The following is a 23,007-nucleotide window of genomic DNA, read 5'->3' as shown; positions in this document are numbered from 1 at the left end:
AGAGGAGGAGACACTTGCCTCAGCTGAGAAAGTCTCCTTTAGTTTTTAAAGGCTAATCTGGAGTTGCCTTTGCTTCTAATAAAGTTTTCCACTCTTTAAAATAATTCTATGAGATAATGGGAAATTTCAAATATCAAATTTAATATTTGTATTACTGCAGTCTAAGATGAAATCTTTATATTATTGTAATCAAAGGTTAGAGCTTGTATGTTTAGGTATAATGTTTATGAGATGGTTAAGCTTAATGGAGGCACTGTGTTCCAGATGTTTAAAAAAATATACATGAATGCACTGCATTAGAGAGCCTTTGTGAAGCAATTTAGTCTCATACTTAACAATAAAAGCAACCCAAATCTAAAGAAAACAGTCTTCATTCAGATGAGTTGGTTTTGTGGCACAGTATGAAGCTCATTGCAGGGCTTCAGCACCACATATACTTGTCAGCTGGATGGTACCATTAATGCCATTGAAACCGACTGACCAGATCTGTAGTTGGTCAGCAAAGTTGTTTTTCACTCTTTGTTCTCAAAATGGAAGCATCAGTTAATGTTGTGATGTTAATGTGGCTGAATGTCAGAGCACAACATGATAAATGTCTGTCTTCTGCTGCTTCCCACAGAGGCCATAGAGAAGAGGTACATGGAGGAGCCTCAATGGGTAAGACAGAGGCAGGAAACCTCCATGGAGCAATGCAGAAGAATCTCTTGAAATACTCAAAATGATGCTTTAATATCTTTAATATCTTACTTGTTTATTAGAGTTCTGTGTAAGGTATGTTTCCAAAAAGCAAACCTATCAACCATGATAAATGGATTTTATATGTGCCGCAGTTTGTGTTTTCGTACATTCCTGTGGAAGAGAACAAGTGAAAAGACAGGGTTAGAACTCAAGACAACCCTACATTTCATATGTAATTGTCCGAAATGCACAACATTTTCACGTTTTGATGGAAACAAGATTTCATGGGAAAACAAAACAGTGCAGCTGCACTCCCGACCGGCAGGGGGCAGACTGCAGGAAAAGATGGACCGCAAACGTGCAAGGAGGAGAGCAGAAACAGAAGTGAGATTAATATCAACAAACTGAGTTTACAACTCAAGTAAAACTTAACTACATCCGAAACCGATAAATTTTAACACGTTGTTGTGTTCAGTTGAAATGCCGTAAGAAATCCAGTACGTTACGGGGAAGTATGTTAATGCACGTCGTGGAAGTGGTTTGTTTTTTCGCTCAAACTCGGTGGCTAGTTTAGCCATTTGGAGGAGAGCTAAGTTAGCTAACTTTTTTTGTCAGTTGGCTGGCGTGAACTCATTTGGACACCCCCAGCGAGCAAACAGTCGTCTAATATGCTCGGATATTACTACGTGCTTAGTTTTAACAAGGTTGTGGGTGTAGCAGGGTTATCTCTTTGCTGCTGTTGTCTGTTTGCTGCCCGTCCTGGTAGTTTTATGTGGCGCTGACAGAGCCCGGTTCGCTCGCAATGCTCCTGCAGCTGCTCCCACCTGTCAACTAGCTGGTTCCTCTCCTCCTGTCTCCTGTCTCCCTTCTGTCGTTGCCCAATGGCCCACTGCGGCTCCTCCGAGTCGAGCGCAAAGGTACAGGCACCGCGTCCGGATGGCATCATGCCGTCGCAGGGTAGTGTAGACCAGAGCATGAAGCCGGTGCTGTTCGAGATCTTCGGCGAGATATGGACCGTCCAGTCGCGGCTCGGCCAGGGAGTCTCGGCCTCGGTGTACCGGGTCAGCTCAGGCAGAGCCACCACCGCCGCTGTTAAGGAGTTTCAGGCCGACACTCAGGGAGGAGATTACGGGTATCACAAGGAGAGGTCCGTGTTGGAGGACATCCAGGGACATAAAAACATAGGTAACAACATTATTTTACTGTGTGAAAACATGTACAGACAGAGAATGTGCTTAGGCAACCTCCTGGCGCATAACATTAAAGTCAGTCCTCAAAACCAGCGATGAGCTATGCTGACATGAAAATGAAATGTCGTCACTTAGTATGAACCTTTCTATAACAGGAAAGTCCTTTGATAACGGACATAAAGCGTCCATAGTTTCATGGAGTCTAGCACTGAGGTGTCTTGTTCAAATGGAGCAAATGCCAAATTCCACTGGAAAAGCTATCAATTTAGCCGGAACTTGCTTGTCATCAGTGGTATATTAGGCTGTAAGACCAATTATTTATAGTTAAGGTCTGCTTTTTAATTCTGCATGTGATCAGCTATTAAGCAATAACTGATTTCACTGTATGTCAGTCTTTCAAGATAGGGTTATATTTGAGTAGACAGTTCAGCATATGTCTCCATTCAGGAACATAGCATCATGTGATCCTCCTAAACTACAGTATGGTGTCACTGCCATTATTCTGGAGTGAATGCTACTGTCCATTAGAAGGTCGTATTTGCTGTCTTGTTAGCATGAGAGGAATGCACCAGTACATAGCTTGCTGTTTGTAATGACAGATTTATTCTCCTTTCAGTGACATTGTACGGGGTGTTCACCAACCACAGCTGTATGGGTGTTTCGACCCGCTGTCTTCTGCTGGAGCTCTTGGATGTCAGTGTGTCTGAGCTGTTGGTGAGAGGCAGCAGTGGTACCCAGGGTGGTAGGTGAGTAATGTGATTTCTTCTGATATATGACCCTGACTGTGGCGGTTTGCCAGTTCATCAGACTAGCTCCACCATGTACAGATTCCACAAATAGTATTACATTCTGTACACAAGTGCTGAATGTGTTGCATTTGCACACTTGTTTGTGCTGTTTGAATCAGCATTCACTGTCTAAGGTGAACCACAGGCACATGTTTAACGCATGGCCTGAATTTTGGTTGCTAAGATCTTTCGGTCTTGAACTGCAGCTCAACCAAAAGGGCAAGAGGGGAATATATCTGGAGTCTCTGTGCCCATAAATACATCTGGGGAAACATAGGTGATGATATGGGTTTCTAAAGGCCAGTGCTTACTTACCCAGGTCTGTGTTATCCTTTTATCCTTCACTATAGCATCTGCTGCCTCCTCAATACAATAGAGATGAGTGGAACTTTGTTTGTGCTCCTCAAAGAGCAAAAAAAATGACTCAATAGTGATGGTGTAATGAAGCACTGGCATATTTTATCAGTGATAAATTCATTGCTCAAAGCTTCATTCAAAGCTGTGCACATTGCCATCTACTGGTAAAACAAATGTGCTGCAAATAATCTGCACCATCATATCCTGTAACATATAAAGCCACACCATTTGCTTTGATAACAGACCAAGAAGTCAATCATCATACAGTGCGAGGCTCATTTCAGTAATCTTAATAAATTTTAATTATTTAATCAACTTTTTTTGCCCAGTGGCACTTCTGATGCAATAAAAATTGTCACAGGATATTTCTTGTTCCAGTGAAAACTGTTGACAGTGAGTTCTGTGTATATGATTGGTAGTGAACTGACCAGGTTTCCAGAAATTCATCCCAGAATGTTACAGTGTCAGAAAGCATTCAGATACTGTAGACATGGTGCGGTACATGATTAATGTGGTGCTCACAAATGCCAAAAACAAGACCTTGAATAGAAATTGTTTCAAAACTATTGGAAAGATAATATAATGAATAACAGTGGACACAGTCACTGTAAAGTCTTCATATATTTAGGAAAGCTTGAGCTTTTTGTGTAACTTCACAGTATGATATTTTTTTGGCAGACCTCAGCAGGGCCACTCCATGTGGCTTGTTCAGCACTGTGCGAGAGACATCTTGGAGGCTCTCGCCTTCCTTCACAAGGAAGGCTATGTTCATGCCGACCTCAAGCCACGCAACATCCTCTGGAGTGCTGATGACGAGTGCTTCAAGGTCATCGACTTCGGCCTCAGCTTCAAAGAGGGAAACCAGGTGGGTGTGTCTTGAGAATTTGAAAGCCAGTAAAAGAGAAGCTGGGATAACTTGAGTTTTGTATTTCTAACTCCTACTCTTGCTCACCTACTCCAGGATGTCAAGTACATCCAGACAGACGGGTATCGCGCTCCGGAGGCTGAGCTTCAGAACAGTCTTGCTCAGGCCGGGATGGAGGTGGAGGGAGACTCGGGCTGCACAGCCGCTGTGGACCTGTGGAGCCTGGGCATCATCCTGTTGGAGATGTTCTCAGGAATTAAACTCAAAGAAACTGTCCGCTCGCAGGAGTGGAAGGTATGACAAAGCTCAACTCAGGGTAGATTGATGAGATTTAATGGACTCAGAAAGCCTCAGATTGTATAAACATGTGGGCAGAAAGTTGTGCTCTAGCATGGGAGGTTACCTGAGCAAGATCTAACTCTGTTCAAATTCATATAGACTGAATATATAGAGAAGAAGAATCACTTCAAATATTTGATGTATAAAAGATTTTTTTTTAAGGCTTAAGAAAGTAATTATATAAAAAAAAATCTACAAAGCACAAACTATGGAATAAAAATTAATCCCCAAAAATCATATAGTATATATGGGACCAAAATAAAAAATCACTTTTACAAGATTTGGAAGTTTTCAGCAATAAAAAAGTCTAATAATGCAGAAATCTTGTTGCAACACTAAAATAGTATTCTGCAATCTGTTTTCCTCTCCTTTAGGATAACAGTGCTGCCATTGTTGACCATATCTTTGCCAGCAACAGTTTGGTGTGCCCTGCAATCCCTGTCTATCACCTCAGAGACCTTATCAAAAGGTAAACTCAATCTACTATACTACGAGCTGTATTGTATAATGACATAATCTTGCCTGCTGTGTAAAGCAAAGGACTACAGTTTGGTCTGTGTAATGTCTCCAGTTACTGACTGAGCCTCGGTTATTTTGTGCCTGTAGCATGCTTCTCAATGACCCAAAGCAAAGATGCACCGCTGAAACTGCCCTGCTGAGCCCATTCTTCAGTATTCCCTTTGGTATGTGTCAATATTTGTGACATCCACCAAGATTAACGTATTTCTCAGTGTGCCACATTCACTTATGTATGAGTGTGTGTATGTGTGTGTGCGCCAGCTCCTCACATTGAGGACCTGGTTCTGCTGCCCTCTCCTGTTCTGCGTCTGCTCAACCTGATTGATGACAGTCATCTGCACAATGAAGAAGAGTATGAAGGTACAACATCAGTTTTTTCTGTCTTTAAATTATGAATAAATTTGTTCATTTCTGAATTGATATCAAGTTTCTTACAAGTTTATAGAGATTAAAGTAAGTGAGTCATTTTTGATCCAGCAGCTGTGGAAGGTGTTTGTTTTGGAACGTGCTTGCTCTACATGACGTTTGTCTAAAGTAAGTAAAAATGTCTTGTTCTTCTTCCCAGACATCCTGGAGGACATGAAAGAGGAATGCCAGAAGTACGGCTCAGTGGTTTCTCTGCTCATCCCCAAGGAGAACCCAGGGAAAGGACAGGTGAGACTGTTTTTTTAACCAAGATCTAACTAACTAAAAACCAAGGAGCTACAGCGAATCCTTAATACCATTTATTTCGCATGGATTTCATCATAGAAAGCCTCTGTTATGTTTCAGACATGCAGACTTCATTGAGTAGTAGTACACCAAACCATAAGTACAATATTATGCAATAAAATAATTATAAAATAAGGTGTAAGAGATACAGATGATTTTTAGCCAATTCATTCTGTGCAGTTCTGTTTATTGATTTCAGTGGTTCAAGTCCTTCTATTCAACTGCTACAGTTCTTTCTTGTACTCACTTACTCCCCGTGTGCACTGGGTGGAGCTGCATTGCCTTCAAGCTCTGTCAGGGCTTCTTGAGATGATACAAGAAAGAGATAAAGATTCAAGCCAATGTGTGGTAGTAGCCATTAAACTAAGTAAAGCACAGCCACAAATGATCATTTAAATGTGCAAACATATACTCAATATGCTTGTAAAATAGAAAAATATCAGCAGAAAACTCAAAATCAATATGAAATGTTTGTGCTGAAGCACAAACTGCTTGAAAGTGTTCTGTTTCTGAAACACTCTTAGTGAACACTGGAACTGCAACGAAGCCACAGCACAACCAGAGCATGGGCTCACCCACATTCACCCACTAATTCCTCCACGTCCTTTGTGTGTCCACCAGGTGTTTGTAGAGTACGCCAACTCGAGTGACTCCAAAGAGGCCCAGCGGTTGCTGACAGGTCGCACCTTCGATGGGAAATTTGTTGTGGCCACCTTCTACCCTCTCAGCGCTTATAAAAGAGGTTACCTGTATCAAACTGTGCAGTGAAGTCCTGAAGCTCAATTTACACTTCTGCTTTGTTCGCATGAAAATAACACAACTGCGCAGGGCACCATAAAGGAAAAGTCGTTTTCTCTCTTTAAGAATAACCAGACCACACGGAGTTATGAGTGGCCACCCTGCAGTTAAAATTGATTCAGTTATCAAGGAGTGTAGCATAAAGTTCTGCATGTTAGCCATGTGGTTTTCTACTGTTAATCTGTGTTTTCATGCAGAGTGTAAATTGAACTCAGTTGTGAGGGGCGTACAGCATCACTTTATTTCTGCTGCCTCCTGTCTGTGCGCTGCTCTTATCAGTACACATCCATGTAGTGGTTCAAGGTGAACTGCACCTGTTTCCATTAATGACTCTGGACCAGAGATCTGTGGTCTGAGGAAAAGCAGTTCCTGCTCTAGCTTCCATTACACTCTCATTAATTCACGCTTCATTCATGGAAATGACCACGCTGAGAGAATTTGTAATTATGACAAGAAAAATCTTTGGTGTGGGTTAGTTGAGCAAAAGCCTTTATTGACAGTGTAAGGGTTTGAGAATCTGTGCTCTACATTACATCTAAATAGGTGCAACTCTCTAGATCTTAACACTTTATCTCATCAGTTGAGTCAGGGATGTGATTAGAAACATGTAGCGGGATAACATTGATCTCCCAGTAGTAATGACTGAGAGTTTTATGTCTCAAACTTAAAAATCCTGATAGCAAAAAAAAAATCCCTGTCAACTGAAAATGTCCTGTGGTGAAACTAGCATTCTATCCTGTTGTTAAATTAATGATAATAAGAATTATGTTATTGTTGCCTATTTATATTTGTTATGTTTAACATTAGTGGAAACTTGCGTGAATGGAAACGTGCATGAGTGGAAACGGCGTGGTACAAGGGGATATACAGGTATTCTTTTCTGGCTCCTCAGGCATTTTTTCTGGTAGAAATAGTTTTGAGTGACCCTTCCACCAGCTGGTAGATTTCACTCATTTTCTGCCATTATTTGAGTAAGCCAAGGGCTCCCTGTTCCCTGTCCTGTAGCCTTATGCTTTGTCTCCATACTCGGAGAATATTTTTAGCATCAGTTAAGGTACTGATGTCTGAGAGAACATACACTGGGTTTTGTGTTTTGACTGCAACACTGAAAGGGCATATGAACAAGTTTTTGAGAGTGTGCTGAATTTGTCTGGTTCGCGACAACTAATGTATGAATATGATGTAAATCCAAATCCTTTCCCAGTTGGAAAATTAGTCTGTGAACAAAAAGAGCAGTAGTTCCAAGTGTGGTAGAAAAGTGTGTTCTTCTAACTAACTAAAGTCACGTACAGTTTAATTTTACCTCCTAGAGTAATGTAATTTGAATTCCAGCCTAGAGCCAAAGTGTCACGCTGTGTTATCACTGTTCAGTGTCTCAGTGAGACAATAGAAAATGCAGATATATAGTCAACTGTTGCTCTGTTATGCAAGGCCACTGTGTGTAGCGTTTTTTGTAGCATCTATCAAATTACTCTAATGGCACTCTGTGTTTTTCTGATGCCAAAATGTTCAAATCCTACACATGGTGGCTTTAAGGATTGTGAAGGGAGAGTGCAGTAGCTACTCTAGACAGATACAGTGTAATGTTATACAACCTTCACCTGATACTGTAAGGCTCTCAGTTAGTTTGTGCATAAACTCTAGTAAGTTGAAAGGTAGACTCCTAGCCCAACATTGTAGCACTGCTGTCCTGTAGGAATATATTTCACCAAGGTGTTTGAGTACCGAATATACAGGAAGTAATATTGTTTCATGCTTCTGTATTTTCTCAATCAAAAATGTGACAGAAATGTCATAAAATATGCAGTTTTGGAGCCAATACAATTATATAATTTTGTTGTTTTTGTTATATTGGTTATATCAGGGCAGTGACAGAGATTTACTAATGGAGTGCATGATTATGTTGAAGAGCAGTGAATGTCGGCAAGCCTGATATTTTTCCATTGGAATGTACTTTTTGTTGTAGAGCCAGAAATTCTTTCATTCTCTTGGTTCCACTGAGTCCACTGTGATAACACATGTAGTGCTCATCAAGCCCACTCTGTCACACTGAAGCATCAGATGATTTCTACACAAGTGCCCTATGATATTCACAAGCTAGCTAGCTAACTAACCAAAATGCTACTCTAACAACTGGTCGTGCAACACCTAACATAGCTGAAGCCGTTGTAGATGCCTTAGAAAATATTTCTCTTCTGGCAGATGTAGTGCTGCCCACTAGCAAAACCCAGATTGTTATGGATGATAAAAATGGAGCAGAAATCACTTTCATTTTCTTCACAAAGCTGCTCATTGCTAATTTTTCACTGTATTCTTGTTAAAACCAGACTTTGCAACTTTTATTGACTAGCAGTCACTGCAGCTACAAGTAAAAATAATGGCATTATGCTAATGCTGGTATTAGCTAAATGCTACACTAAATGCTAAATTACTGTTTAGCAGTTAGCAGTACAATTCTATTTAACTAAATGCTAATTTGATTGCTAATGCTAAGTAATTGTAACACTCACATAAGTGGAGATGAGTCATGAAGTCAGAAAGCTGATTCAGTAATGTTACTGACATTACTGAATATGTTATATGTTACATGTTACTAACATTAGCCAACATTAGCTATCATAAACTACTGGTTAAAAAAAACCAAGTAAGGCTGTAGCTGCAAAACCTCTAGTGTCTTGAATTGCTATGAATTGGAATGTTTCATGTGTAAGAGGAAGAATGTGTCTGAAAGTTACATAATCTTGCTTTAAAGTCTGGTGTGTGAAGAACTGCACTAATGTTTTAGAGCACAAATATAGAGTCCCGCTCCCGATCTAAATGGGTAATGTGATTTGAGTGTGAGAAAACCTAAATATTCCTGTATAATAAGAAAATGTTGGAAGCTTACAAATCTTCCTCTGTCTTAGACTTATTTCTATTGGCTGGACCGCAACAGTGGGGCCAGCCCTATAAATGCAAATGTCACGGACTGACTGACTGACTGACTGATAGAGTTGAGTGATCAAGTTACATCACTTGTCAGCCGAATGCCATGAGACTGAGTCATAAAGTTACACTATTGGTGGGCCGGCCGAGTGTTGGACTTTCCTCATTGGCCATTGCTCTTTCAAAATGTATTTGCATGAAGAGTTTCTATTAGGGGGGCGTTTATAGTGTTGCCATTTTAGTGCATTTGTCGCTAGATATAGACAGTTTTTTTTTTTTTTTTTTTTAAAAAGCACCCAGCGATAAATCTAGCCACTCAGTGAGTGGCAGAGAGGTGGAGCAGCAGTTTATTACCCAGAAGGAGGCTGTGCAATGTGTGCAAGACAAAATAAGAAAGGTATTCTGTTGCTTCTAACTTTCTCTCTGAGAAAGTAAACATTGATGATTTTGTCAGACGACGTTGTGGTATTTTAGCAGTGCATAGCAGCAGCTTGGAAACAACTTAGAAGTTAATTTGTAGTCTTAATGGGCTTTGTTTCAGTCACTATTTCAAATTTGTTCCGTTGTCTGACAACATAAACAGAAAAACCTGGAACTGAGAACAGCATTATTGGAAATTTTGCTTAAAATACTGTATATTTGAGCACAGGGAGGCTGAGAGAGGGAAACACATAAATGGCTGACACTAGGCTGAATGCAAATACAAAGCAATAATGCCAGTAGGTTACAGTGGTTCCACAACAGTTTTCAGCTACATTCTCAATTTTGCTCATAGACTATACACAGTCCAGACATATACTAGGTTTTGATATATACTAAGTGTTGTTAAATACGATGTTGCTCCTTCCAGTATTAAAAAAGACTGTGACCTTTCTAAATTCTGCAACAAAAAAAAACAACAAACAACATTAGACTCGGAGGAAAAGTTGGAGTATTGTCTCATCTAAAGAACTACAAAAAAATACTTTTTCTACAAACTGTATTTGTAGGTAACTGAAATGTGAATTCCAAAGTTTCTGCTAGAGTCAACCACTGGCCAAAAAAATCTTGATTTGAAACTTGAATCGGACTCCAACCACATGATTATAAAGCACTTTTAAATGATCAGCCTGTGGTACGAAAGATGGTCAGTGTTGTCACCTGTAACCAGTGGCCCTCAAATAGCAACACCAGGCTAAAATCCAATGAACAAATTTTCTTCCAGAAGTTTCCATCACTTGTCCCATAGTTTGTCAGGGACCTGGTTCAGAAAATGAATCATTAATAATGTCAAGATATTCCATAAAAATATTCTGCTGGTCCCTCAGACAAACATATGTAAACCACTTGGTCACTGGGACACCCTTCTCATCGCCCATGTTGGGTTCACTTTAAAGTGAGAGAGCCATATCTTTGTAAAAGTTTCCAAGACAATTTCTAAGATGATGGCCTGCAACATAGAACAACAAAATTGTGGCTCGGGCAACAAGTGACAAATAATTACATGACAAAATGACACAAATAACTCCAATGGAATTGTCTTATCTTTGATATTAAGGGTTTTTATCTTTCACACCTAAACTGCCTTGTTCCAGTCTTAATTAAACAGCTCCCCGCTCATAAATTGATGATAAGAATGGCTTATGGTTGTCATAAATCACTTTGGTGGCATGAATGTTAAGCCACAGCAGGTCATAAAACAGACGCAAAGAGACAAAGTTAGGAGATGACTGACCAAATGTGACTATGACGTCGTCGTTAATGACTTTATTAACATGACCATCCACTGAATCCACTGTTTAAAGCCTCACTGCCATTGTTAAATGCACTGCAACATGGTCACTTTATAATTGATTCATGCATTGGTTCGTTTGTCATCTTGTGTTACAGACTGGAAGATGTTACTGACTCTGAATCACTAAGTGTTTTTGGCGTGTATTAATGTTAACATTAGGTTAGTGGTTATGTCTGGAGCTATGGTTTGTACTGTTTCTAGTTTACATAGAAAAGGGCAAAGCATATATATATATATATATATATATGTGTGTGTGTGTGTATGAATGAATAAGATTGCTCACTAATTGATTCAGCATTGGCAAACAACTTGTTTTGACCTCTACCCCCTCTACTCTGTATATTACAGCCATGCGTAACGTAGCCTATACCACCACCCTCTGATGACACTATGCAGCCTTGTTAATTCGCTCCAAACCAGTTGATGGAAATGAACCTAATTTTGTGGCATTCCTTTTGTACATACTGACATTCGGTCCACCCAGAGCAGCAGCCAAGAATGTTGTGGTATTTTTGTGTATTGTGATAGAGGGCAGTCCTGATGATAAGCACACAGTGTTGGTCAGCAGGTACAGAAAGAGGACACAGGGTGAAGAACACGCCTTAAGATCTCAGCTCTGTCACGTTGAATGATGAATCGACAGCAAATTTTCTTCATATTGAGATGAGAATGTGTGGAAGATGCCTTTCCTTGACCTGCACTGGCTTCAAGTCAGCATGATGGACAGAGGCCTCTGTCCTGTAAGGATTGAGTTTGTATGCATGAAGCTTATTGCTCTGTTTTGCTGCATACCTCAATTCTCCTACCTTCCCTTTGAGTCCTCCATACTTTCATCTTTCTTCATATCTCTGTGGCTCTAACTCAGACGACTCTACAGTTGTTACTTCTCAGGCTGTTAAAGCTGTAATAGGCAAGATTTTTTTTTTTCCCCCCAGTATTCCCATCTGTTTAAATTCAGGTTGATCTGGTTTTTGTGTGGACACCAAAGGGAAATCTCTGCCCACAGGAAATAATCCAAACAGTCTTCTGCAAATGCAGCAAAAAATGTACTTCATGATATCGGGTTGTTTATGTCTTTACTTTTCACTGCCATTTAGGGCTGCCAGTTAGCTGAAGTGCACCTTTAAGTCAGTTTACCTTCCATTTTCTGTCATCTAAGACATTATATTTTTGTGTTGTTTTTGTCTTTGCTGCTCAGCGTGGCTCCATTGTGCACTGACAGATTCAGGGTTGTGCTTTAATTTTATGGCACCTGACCTTTAGGCCTGACTTTGATAAGCTCTCAGCACATTTGTGCATTAGTGTGTGTCTAGGTAATTTGGACAAGGTTTGTGTGTGTGCGCACGTGTAGGTAGAGAAGTGTAGAATTTTTGGGGACAGCGATATATAAGTTGCAAGAGCTGTTTACCTTAATCCATGACATGTCTGTGTGAGACAGATGTGTAACAATGTGTCGGGACTATTTTTCCTCCATATGTGTGTGTGTGTGTGTGTAGTGTTATAGCTGAAGTGGCGTATGCCTGTTTGCTTGCAAGAGGCAATCTGAAATAAACTGAAATCATAAGGACAGTATGAGTTAGAGTCAGTTTAGAACTTAGTTAAAATGCAAGAGTACAGCAAGTCATTTATATGCTGTGTGTGACTGTAGTATCCATTCCTATTAACAAGCACACATCACACAGGCTTACCTTGAAATTCTTTACAGCACAGTAGATAAAAGCTGAAGTGTGGTGGTACATAAATCTTTAACTCAAGTTCACCAAGAGTGACAGCTTGTTGATGAAATAGGTCAACGAAAGGTGAATGATAATTTAAAAAATACTACTACAATGATTAAACCAAGAAGTGTTCCTAGTGGTACAAAAAGAACCGTGATTTCATGTGAATGATAGAAGTTGTTTTTCTTTGTAATTAGAACTTAAAGCTGCAATAGTTAATTAATTTCACAGGCCAGAAAATAAAAACAATATAACTGAAAAAGCTGCATAAAGCTGAGATGAACTGCAGTTGGGTGATGATTCTTTGTGGGTTTGTCACTATGAATGACCACTTCCATATTACACATTGTGATTTGATCTGCTGTTAATATGAAAATGTTGATGAGTACAGCTTTAAATATCTGTTAGGTCTGAATATTAAGGCATTTTCGCATCAAATGAGTCTGAATTCTAAGGAAATAATATACTTTTTCCCGAAATTTTTTCAATATAATTTAAAACCAAATCTGACCTGTTACTGTTGTCAAATCAGGTTTGAGAATAAAGCTGCACAAGCTCTGTGAGCCTAGAAATACCAAAATCCTAATGGAACGATCAGACAACCAAAACAAAACGATTTGATGAGGAGGGAGAAGTTGCACAATTATTGACATTTAAATCTCAACAACCTTCAAAATGTTGGGTTTTTAATGTAGTATTTGAAAATATCAAAAGACAATCAATCATACAATTGTTGCCTTTTTCGGTCTTCCTTTTGGTTTCAACCAGTTTTATCGAGGACTAGTTGGTTGAATGTTGTGTAAAAGTTGGATTTTAACACTCGATGTTGATCCAGACAACAGCGGGATATTTGAAGAAAAGTGCTATGTATGATTGGATCAGATAAATTGTTTTGGTTTTTTCTAAGTGAAACAATAAAATGTCAAGGGTTCGTGTTAATTTCTATTTCAAGATAACATATCCTCAGTCAGTGGTCCTGCCTCATGAAATGTTCTGCAGGCCAAACTGGACTGATTTTTAGTTTTTGTTTCTAAACTTCTGCCTAAAGACAAAAACACAATGTGAGAAGGTCACTGTGTACAAGACACGTACAACGTGTGTGAAACTGTATGAATTAGTCCATGCCTTCCAGTTGAGAATGAATCATAGCACTCACAATGTTTCAGTATCTCATAATATTAAAAATGATGCTTGACTTGAACTGATGTTTGTCTCGTGTTTTTGGGTAAGTGACTGTAAGATGTGAAGTTATATGTGATGGGAACAGTTTAATTTTACTACACTTGTAGATAATATCCTACTAATAGAAATGGTGTTAGACCAAATTGAATGTGAACAAGAGGATTTGCGGTTTATTTAAAATCAGTTTATTTTGCATCAAAGTTTTAAGGGGTATGTTGGATGACAATATGAATTATGAGGCATGGCAAGTAAGTAAAATAAATAACATACCTTTAAGATTACACATAAACTAAATCCAACAACTACAAATGTATGAAGAACCTGGGAACAAAATCATATCAAATAGTCAATGGAGCATTGAACATGTTTATGATAAAAAGGTCCAAGACAAAAGGCATCACTTCATCTGACTGTTGACCTACTGTAAAACCTGTACTTTAAATTTAATAGGAGAAGAGAGTGCAAGTGTTCCCTGACCATGAACTCACAGTGAATAATAATACTGAGTATGGTGCCTTTCTGTGGCTGCTGTTGGTACTACACTCACCAGTTTTTTTCCTCAGGACCTTGGGCAGAAGACTACATTTTTATGACAAGGGTTTCACTCCAAGTCACCATAAAGATAAATAGTCTTAGATAACCACCTGTTTCCAATGATAGATAATTTGTCGGTAACTGTTTCAGATGTGGCACCCATTCCACCTGTAAAAGTGAATATGTACTCCAAGTCACTACAAATCCAATGTCTTTTGAATGTGCTGCATTTATTCTGAAGGTCTGGGGCCCAGGAAGTCTTAGGCTGTGGTGGGAACAGAGCTCTTCAAACTGGGATGATGCTTTCCAGAAATACCATTTTAAAATTTAGTTGCTGCTGTGCCACAAAGCCAATGACAAGTGACAAGAGTCTTTCACAAGTAAGTTGTTCACAAGTAAGTTTTCAACTATTAAGTAGCCAGATGTCTTAATACCCTTATAGCTTTTTGAGGTTGAGATCACTTTGATATATACATATATACGTATATGTATATGGGTATGGGAGCGTCACTGATGATGTGTCCAGGTTGCACCTTGAGGTGTATTACAGTACTAATCCAGTATGGCAATGCCATTGACTTCCAGGAAGAGGCTGGATGACAACCCTGAAAGGGTGGTGACAACTGGAGAGACAGTTGACAGCCCGGAAAGACGGCAACCGGGGCAGGGAGGGGTAGCATCCCGAGCTGCAGCTCTCGCAAGGGAGCACCCAAACAACGCTACGAAGAACCCTAAACAGACATAGCCCCAGGGGCGCCCGAGAGGGGGGGAGAATGAGCGCCCCGAACGGACGGATTTTCTGGAAACGACCCTTGCAAATGGACAAATGACTACGAGTGCAGTCTGCAAATGTGGCAAGGTCTGCAAAAACCCAATGGGTCTAAAGATACATCAGACCAAGATGGGCTGCCTAATGAATCCCGTGGTGCAACGCACAGTGTCAGTACCCTGTACGGCACCTGATGAGACAGAGGAGGATCCAGGCCCGGATGCTCCCCACAGTACCCAGAACCTCCAAGCACCACAGGCGCAACCCCAAAGCAGACCGTCAGAGCATCATCGGATATTGTGGCCCGCTGCCAACAAGGAGTCGGAGTGGCTACAGTTTGATGAAGATGTTGATACAGCCCTGGAAGCAACACCTAAGAGTGATGTGGACCAGAGGCTCAAGACAATGAGCACGTTCATAATAAGCATTGCATCAGACAGGTTTGGCATCAAGGAACAGCACAGACAAGAGCTGAGAGTACTCAGGAGCCAGTATAGGAAGGCGAGCGATGATGAGAAGGCAGCCTTGGCAGAACTGAGGGGTGTGGTGAGGGAAAGACTACTCACCCTTCGACGTGCCGAGTGGCACATGAAGAGAGGCAGGGAAAGGGCCTGCAAGCGCAGTGCCTTCATTGCAAATCCATTTGGATTCACAAAGAAGCTGCTGGGAGAGAAACGCAGTGGTCAGCTCTCATGTCCGGAGGAGGACATCAACCGCCACATCAGGAACACCTACAGCGACGGCATGAGAGAGCAAGACCTCGGCCACTGTGCAGCCCTCATATGCCCACCAGAACCCTGCACCCCATTCGACATCAGTGAACCCACCCTGAAAGAAGTTAAAGAGGTCATCAAATCTGCCCGAACAGCATCAGCACCAGGCCCAAGTGGAGTCCCTTACAAAGTCCTCAAACAGTGTCCCCGCCTGGACCAAGTGGGAGCACATAGCTGGCCGCAAGATCACCTGGGCCGAACTCTGGAAAGCGGAGCCACATCAGTTTAAGTTCTTGGTCCAATCAGTCTATGATGTCCTCCCAAGCCCTGCTAACCTGTTCACCTGGGGCCTGATAGATTCACCTGTGTGCCAGCTTTGTCCGAAAAGAGGATCACTACAACACATCCTCAGCTGTTGCTCAAAGGCCTTGGGAGATGGCAGGTATCGTTGGCGCCACGACCAGGTCCTGCGGGCAATAGCAGACACCATCTGCACTGGCATCAACACCAGCAAGCGGCAACACCCAACCAAGAGCACGATTGCCTTTGTCCGAGCAGGGGAGAAACCTCAACCCTCCAAGAAGACTCAGGGGGGCCTGCTCACAACAGCAAGGGACTGGCAGCTTCTGGTTGACCTAGGGAGGCAGTTGCGATTCCCAGACATCATCGCAGCCACGTCACTCCGACCAGACATGGTCTTGATGTCCGGAGCCAGCAAGCAGGTGGTGCTCCTTGAGCTAACTGTCCCCTGGGAGGACAGAATGGAAGAAGCTCAGGGGAGGAAGAGGGCAAAGTATGCAGATCTTGTGGCTGAGTGCCGGAGGAATGGGTGGAAGGCCCGCTGCGAGCCTATTGAGGTGGGCTGCAGGCGTTTTGTTGGCAAGTCCTTACACTGGGTCCTGGGGGTAAAGGTTACTGTTGTAAATCACCTCAGCTACTTTTGTTTTTCAGATACACAACAGCAAGGTCAGGTACCTAAGATCAGGTACCTAATCAGATAAGAGGAGAAACAATAATATTTATGACCACATAAAGATGTGTAATGTATGTGTTATTCAAGCAGTAGTTCTAAACAGCTATACACTGTGTCTACCTCTCTGTCTGCTATTGTATGCTATGTATTTTACTCTCTGTATGTCTGTATAATTTTAATTCACAATGTTAACATACACAATTCAAACCATCAACAATTGCTTCCACTGGGCCGGGTTTCAGACTCTTACTTAACCTTTGTGTTTTCTGAGGCCCCTTCTGCTTTGTGTGTAAATACTAATACTAATTGCAAAACTACCTTAACATGTAAGCCTTGTATGCAGTAGCATCTTGGTCAAGGTAGAGCTAATTTTAACTATTTGAAATACCATTGGGTAATGTCATCTCTAAAAATGCACCACATTTAGATGATCACCCTACTCTGCTTGTTATGAATGGATCCTTTTGTACTATTATCTGGAATCTATAGTAATTATAGTTACAGCAGCAAATAAATGTAGTGGAGTAAAAAAGTTGAACACTTTCCACTTCATTACTTAAGTAAATGCATTTAGTTCCTCTCAACCACTAGCAAGATGACATGCATTTGCCATGACTGACTGTCACCTTTGCATTGTCCCATGTTGGTGAAGTCAGTCTGAGGCCCTCCTCTCACAGATCTGCGTTGTTCCCACTTTGCGTTCCCAGGACCCTGAATCATCCCACAGATGTTCTCCTCCTCGAAGTCGCAGCTGTCCACAAAGCTAGATGACTTGGCTGTGGAGCGGGAACATTTGAGAGAGAACACTTTCATCAAGGTACTTGAATGATGAGATGATGATCATTCCTGTCATAATCCTGGAATGCTAATAAAGTGTGTGTGTGAGGTTTATAAGTCTCAATAATGCTTCGATGGAAACTTCTTATGTAAGAGATTTGAATCAGGACACATTTGATCAACTATGTTATCACATATCCAGCTTTTATTTGTCCTGCATAGGTGGAGTGATAAAATCAACAACATGTTGATATGATGGATTGCCCTCAGTTTGATAACTAAAGGTGGTATTGCAATTAGCAAAGGTGTGACCATGTTAATATGGTTACATCATTGCAACAGGACTAAATATAGTAAATATAGCTCAAATCTGGCAGACAAACATGACTGTTGTAGTTATATGAGCTCAGAAGAGAAGCTGGCAACCCTCAACAATTCACAGCTCAAATTAAGTCTGAAAACAAACCAGTAATGGAGCTGAATAAGATGCTATAGAATCCTGTTTGACTTAGTGTGAGGAATGTTAATTTACTCATTAAAATATGGTTCAGTTGCTATTTTCTTCTTATGCTGCTGGATGAAGAATGGCTGAATAATAAATATATGATTGCCTTAGCATTTGTAACATCTCCAGGGTATTTATGCTTCCTGGGGCGTATTACTAAAGGCTGACATTATTATCCAAGATTATCAATACATATTAGCATCAGTTTGTGCCAGATACACTCTGATCCTTCCTTGTAACTCTGCCAGGTTATTATGGGACAAAAATCATTTAGTTTTAAATTTTTAGATTTTTTTTTTTTTTAGATTTAGTTTAGTGATTTTAGTTTAGTTCAAACACCCAAAGGACCCTTCCAGTGCAGGTTTATTTAGCCCATTTACTGCAGATCACGTATACTTTACACGATGGCAGCTGTTTAATACTGTGAAAACAATATTATGGTAAAGCTGGACAATACATTTTTTGCCTTTTTTGTGATGCTAAATTCATGAATGTTGGAAATTTTAGTGGCTTGCCTAGATCTCAGTTAGCTATGCAAAATTTTACATTTTTAAAATGAGCACTAAAGTTCTTGCCAAAAAAGATTTGAAGGGAAATTATTTTAAACTGTAATAAAACCTCATCCTAGGCAGTAGGTACACATATAAGATATCATTGTCTTCAGTGAAGCCTTGGGACGCTGATAGTGAAGACATTTTTTCAATAGGGTTTGTGGTTTTCCCTCTGTGATTCAATTTTCAAACACAACTTTCAGGCAGTTGTCTGCCTAGGGAGACAGAGGGGATTGTGTGTGCGTGTTTCCCTCCTCCCCAAATGTCGGCAAATGTGGCTTTTAATGTGAAGCACTTTGAGTGGTTGATAAGACTTTGACATTTACATCACAATATGTCAAACATCTAATGGTTTTTTCAATGAAGGTGGCCTGTTTAATTTATGGTTCGATGCACAAAGTGACAAGATGAGATGACTTACTGCAGTTGTAGAGACGGTTGAGTTTGGTTAGGTCACTAGAACTGAACCCCATCCTCTGACCAATCACATCCTTGAAATGGGGGATCTTTGTGACGATGGTGGGCTCAGAGCCAATGTTGAAGGACGTCTTACTGTAGTGCATCACAGAGCCGTAGTCATAGGGAACGCCCAGAGCACTGGACACTGTGTCATTGTGTTTTTTGAAGTTGTGTTCTTTACCTGATAAAGGCATAAAAAATATGAGGAAGTCTCTCTGTTTTTGATTTTGACAAATATGGATGTAGCAACAGGTGTTTTGCAAATGCTCATCCTATTGAGTAAAATGTATTCATATAGTAGGCTAACATAAAGAGAAAAATGCAGAACATAGTTTCTATACACTGTACTGTAATTCAAGGTGTTATGGATAAATGTTACCAGTTTTAATGCGATCCCACATGATGTTGACATAATCGTCACGGTCAGCTCTGGACTGCTCATGCCAGAATCCAAGAGCATGCAGGAACTCGTGCTCAACAGTTCCGAGGCGATCACAGTTTCTACCAATGGACAGCTGCTGCTTTCCCACAAGCTGGTTGCCTACAGAGGAGGAGCACCTGCAGAAAGGGGAAGCATGACGCAAGTTTGTCTTTAAATGGCCAAAGCGAAAGTAAAGTATGTATAAGTATAGTAAAGTATAAACAAGTTAGCTCAGGGGTTGGTTGGGCTGGTTGGTGTGGATAAGTCTTTTTGAGTTCTTCCAGCTGTTTTATAGGTTTGGCTAACCAGCTAGTGCAGCTTTAAACATTTGTTGAATGCAGCATTATATGCATGGATGTATGTTGTGACATCATTTACAACCAGCAAGCATGAACTAAGCACTGAGAAACACAGTGTATGTGAACATTAGTGAAACTGAACACACAGCGGTTAAAAGTTTGACTCACCCGCTGCCTTTGTACACAGAGATGTAGTTCTTCTCTCCTTTCCATGGTGTGAAGTCAATGCAGGTCTTCAGTCTGTACTGGTCAAACGCCATCAGGATCACTCCCTTTGCATTAATTTCTACATGGTGCAAAGTGTAGGACAAACGAACATGAAGAAGTGTGATAATTGGATGCATCCATCCATGGTATGTACGCTAAATGTGGGTTTCCATAACAGTGTCTTACCCAGACTGTCCTCCAGGTAGTAAGGAATGGTTGTTGGCCAGCGGTACTTATCACCAATGATGGAGTTTCTGCTGAAGGTCTGACGATAATGAAGAAAACAAGATATAGAATGAGAGACTGATGAAGGAGAAACAGCACAAAGTTAAACAGACTCACTTAGGCAATATGTGTTTGCAAATTGCTGGCCTTTCTTGATTGCGATGCAAAATAGATGCCCTTCAACACAATAAGGGCTATCTTCACTATCTAAGCTTGTAGTTTTATTTTGTCTCCAATAGGATCAGTAGGGAAGCACTCTCTCTAATATCCGATCATGGACCCAAAAGGGCCCACAGGCCTGAATATGTAGATTACTTAATTACTTAATAGGATTTGCATCAGAGTCCTTGGTGTGTGCACACACTAACTTACTTCATCCTGTTCGATGTCTCCCTCCAGCAGGTCCAGCCCGGCCGCTGCAAAGGAAAATCATGTTTGTTAATCAAACTCCTCAGAATCAAAGACAAAACAGAACAAAACATAAATACAGAGTTTTCAAACCTTTATTGATGCCGAAGATGTCCCAGTCATGGCCTTCATCAACATCAGTCTCTGCAAATGAAGAATCGGTAATGATGAGATTACAATACGACTGTTAAAAAAAAACTTTTTTAGTGTCATGCCATCAGCATTCTTACTTTTAAATGGGAAAAGTGAAATTTTGAGTTCTTGTTGTCTTGAATGTACAATCTACTGTAAATGAATGGTGCATGGAGAGCTCAGGTGGGACACTAGTCAGTTCAGTGCTAAAAGACCAGAAGTGTTTAGAATGAAATGCTGCTATTGACTAAAGAACAGGCTCCAAACACACTTACTTCGACTAGAGTGTAAATTAACCTCAACCTAATTAAAATACTCTTACACTTCTGACTATAACTGAAAAAAACCATCATCTTATCCGACTCACCTGTTTCTCCTGTTAGCTTGGCTGCAGTCTGTAAAATAAATTCAAAAGCACAATAGTTCATAGAATAAAATGAGGGAATTATTTAATTGTGAGACTAAATGAACTGACATCCTGCCTGTCAACAGAACATTAAAGCAATGGCTATATTATGCACCAAAATTGCAATATAGATTGTTATGTTATATTTACATACCAAACCCAGGCCAAAGAGCAGGATCAGAAACCTGAGATTTTTTATTCATTAAGTTTCTTTTTTTTATTATAGTTTATGCTAAATGAGGTTTTAATTGGATGATTGATACATCTTTTATGTTCTTAAGTCATTTAGAATTCTTCAAAAACATTTCATAGTCAAAAGAGCTGCATAAAATGTTCTTATTTTTCCTTATGTGTTTTCATAGGGATGGCAGAATCCACCTCAGGACAGAACCACACCTTGCCGTCCCCCGAAACCAGAAAGAAATGGTACGTCATGAGCATGACTCCACCCCACACGTATATAGGTTCAAATTAGGGTCAAAATGATTTTGAGATGGTAAAATTGACTTTGAGTTGTAAATCAACATTTGTTAACCTGTAAAATAAATCTGCATGATAAATTAAGTTTCTGCATGTGGAAAAATTATGCTTGTGTAGAAAAGATTTCTATTTCTATTTATAAGTCTGAATCTAAGCTATGAACAAATGGTCAGTGGTGAGGTTAAACAAAGACATGTAAAATGAAGAAATGGTTTTCGCAACATCTGTGTTCTGATACAGAACAGAGAACTGTGTAAAACACAAAAGTTCCCACAGTGTATGTGACACTGAAATTAGAGGGAATGTTGCACACTGAGTTTTACAGTTTTTCTGCTTATCTCTGTACACAGACATCCACAAAAGCATTTCTCCTTTCCCTGTCCTTTTTTAACCTCACCACTGATCATTTGTTCAGTTTTGATTCACGCTGTCTTTTAACAAATACAAATCTCTTTATCTCGAGCATAATTTTTTTCACATGCACAAACTTGAATTTCTCATGCAGATTTATTTTACAGGTTTACAGAGGTTGATTTACAACTACAAACATTGGAATTATTTGTGAACATCATTTTACAAGCTCAAAATCATTTTGAGCCTTTATAGATGGGTCGGGGGGCTGAGTCATTCAGCTGGCGGCGGCTAGCTTGCTGGCTGGGCACATGGGCCACTGGGGGGGGGGGGGGGGGTGCTTAGCTAACTGCTAAGCTAAAGTAACTACCAGATCTGAACAGCATGTAAACAATTGCTGAGTTAGTGAAAGTCGCTAATAGAAGCAAAGAGCTGGAGCAGAACTGTAAATGTACTTTTTCAACTATTTCATGCCATTCAACCTCCAGCTTACAAGTTCTGCTTTTAATCTTCAGCTGTTGCTTCAGCTACTTCAGCAATCTCATTCAGCTCTCAGCATTCACACGTATTTTCATCAGGAAATGCATTTTGTGGTTAATAGTTAAGGTCTGATTTTAATTCTGCATAAGATCACCTATGAGCTATAAGTGATTTCACCGTCAGTCTTTCAAGAGAGGGTTATATTTAAGTAGACAGTTCAGCACATGTCTTTATTCAGGAACATAGCATCTTGTGATCCTCCTAAACTACAGTATGGTGTCACTGCCATTATTCTGGAGTGAATGCTGCTGTCCTTTAGAAGGTTGTATTTACTATCTTGTCAGCATGAGAGGAATGCACCAGTACAGGCCTTGGTGTTTGAAATGACAGTTTTATTCTCCTCTCAGTGACACTGTTATGGTACGCTGGTTATTCAACTATGTTGTTCAGGGAGAACAACATGGAGAGAGGGA

General features: G+C 40.3%; 1 protein-coding gene and 1 pseudogene across 1 annotated transcript; both read left to right on the top strand.

Moving 5' to 3' along the window:
• Nucleotides 1-544: 544 nt before the first annotated feature.
• On the top strand, nucleotides 545-13,863 carry uhmk1 (U2AF homology motif (UHM) kinase 1). Its single transcript, XM_056377826.1, has 9 exons — nucleotides 545-1,863; nucleotides 2,485-2,614; nucleotides 3,692-3,878; nucleotides 3,975-4,172; nucleotides 4,592-4,686; nucleotides 4,824-4,900; nucleotides 4,998-5,096; nucleotides 5,302-5,390; nucleotides 6,069-13,863. The coding sequence occupies exons 1-9, from the start codon at nucleotides 1,560-1,562 to the stop codon at nucleotides 6,213-6,215; spliced, it is 1,326 nt and encodes a 441-aa protein (XP_056233801.1). The 5' UTR covers nucleotides 545-1,559; the 3' UTR covers nucleotides 6,216-13,863.
• Nucleotides 13,864-15,204: 1,341 nt separating this feature from the next.
• LOC130170888 (uncharacterized) lies at nucleotides 15,205-16,861 on the top strand (annotated as a pseudogene).
• The last annotated feature ends 6,146 nt before the right edge of the window (nucleotides 16,862-23,007 follow it).

The sequence above is a fragment of the Seriola aureovittata genome, chromosome 6 (genome assembly GCF_021018895.1).
Source record: "Seriola aureovittata isolate HTS-2021-v1 ecotype China chromosome 6, ASM2101889v1, whole genome shotgun sequence".
Lineage (NCBI taxonomy): Eukaryota > Metazoa > Chordata > Actinopteri > Carangiformes > Carangidae > Seriola > Seriola aureovittata.
The sequence above is the reverse complement of the archived record's forward strand: the minus strand, read 5'-3'. Positions and strand labels throughout refer to the sequence as shown.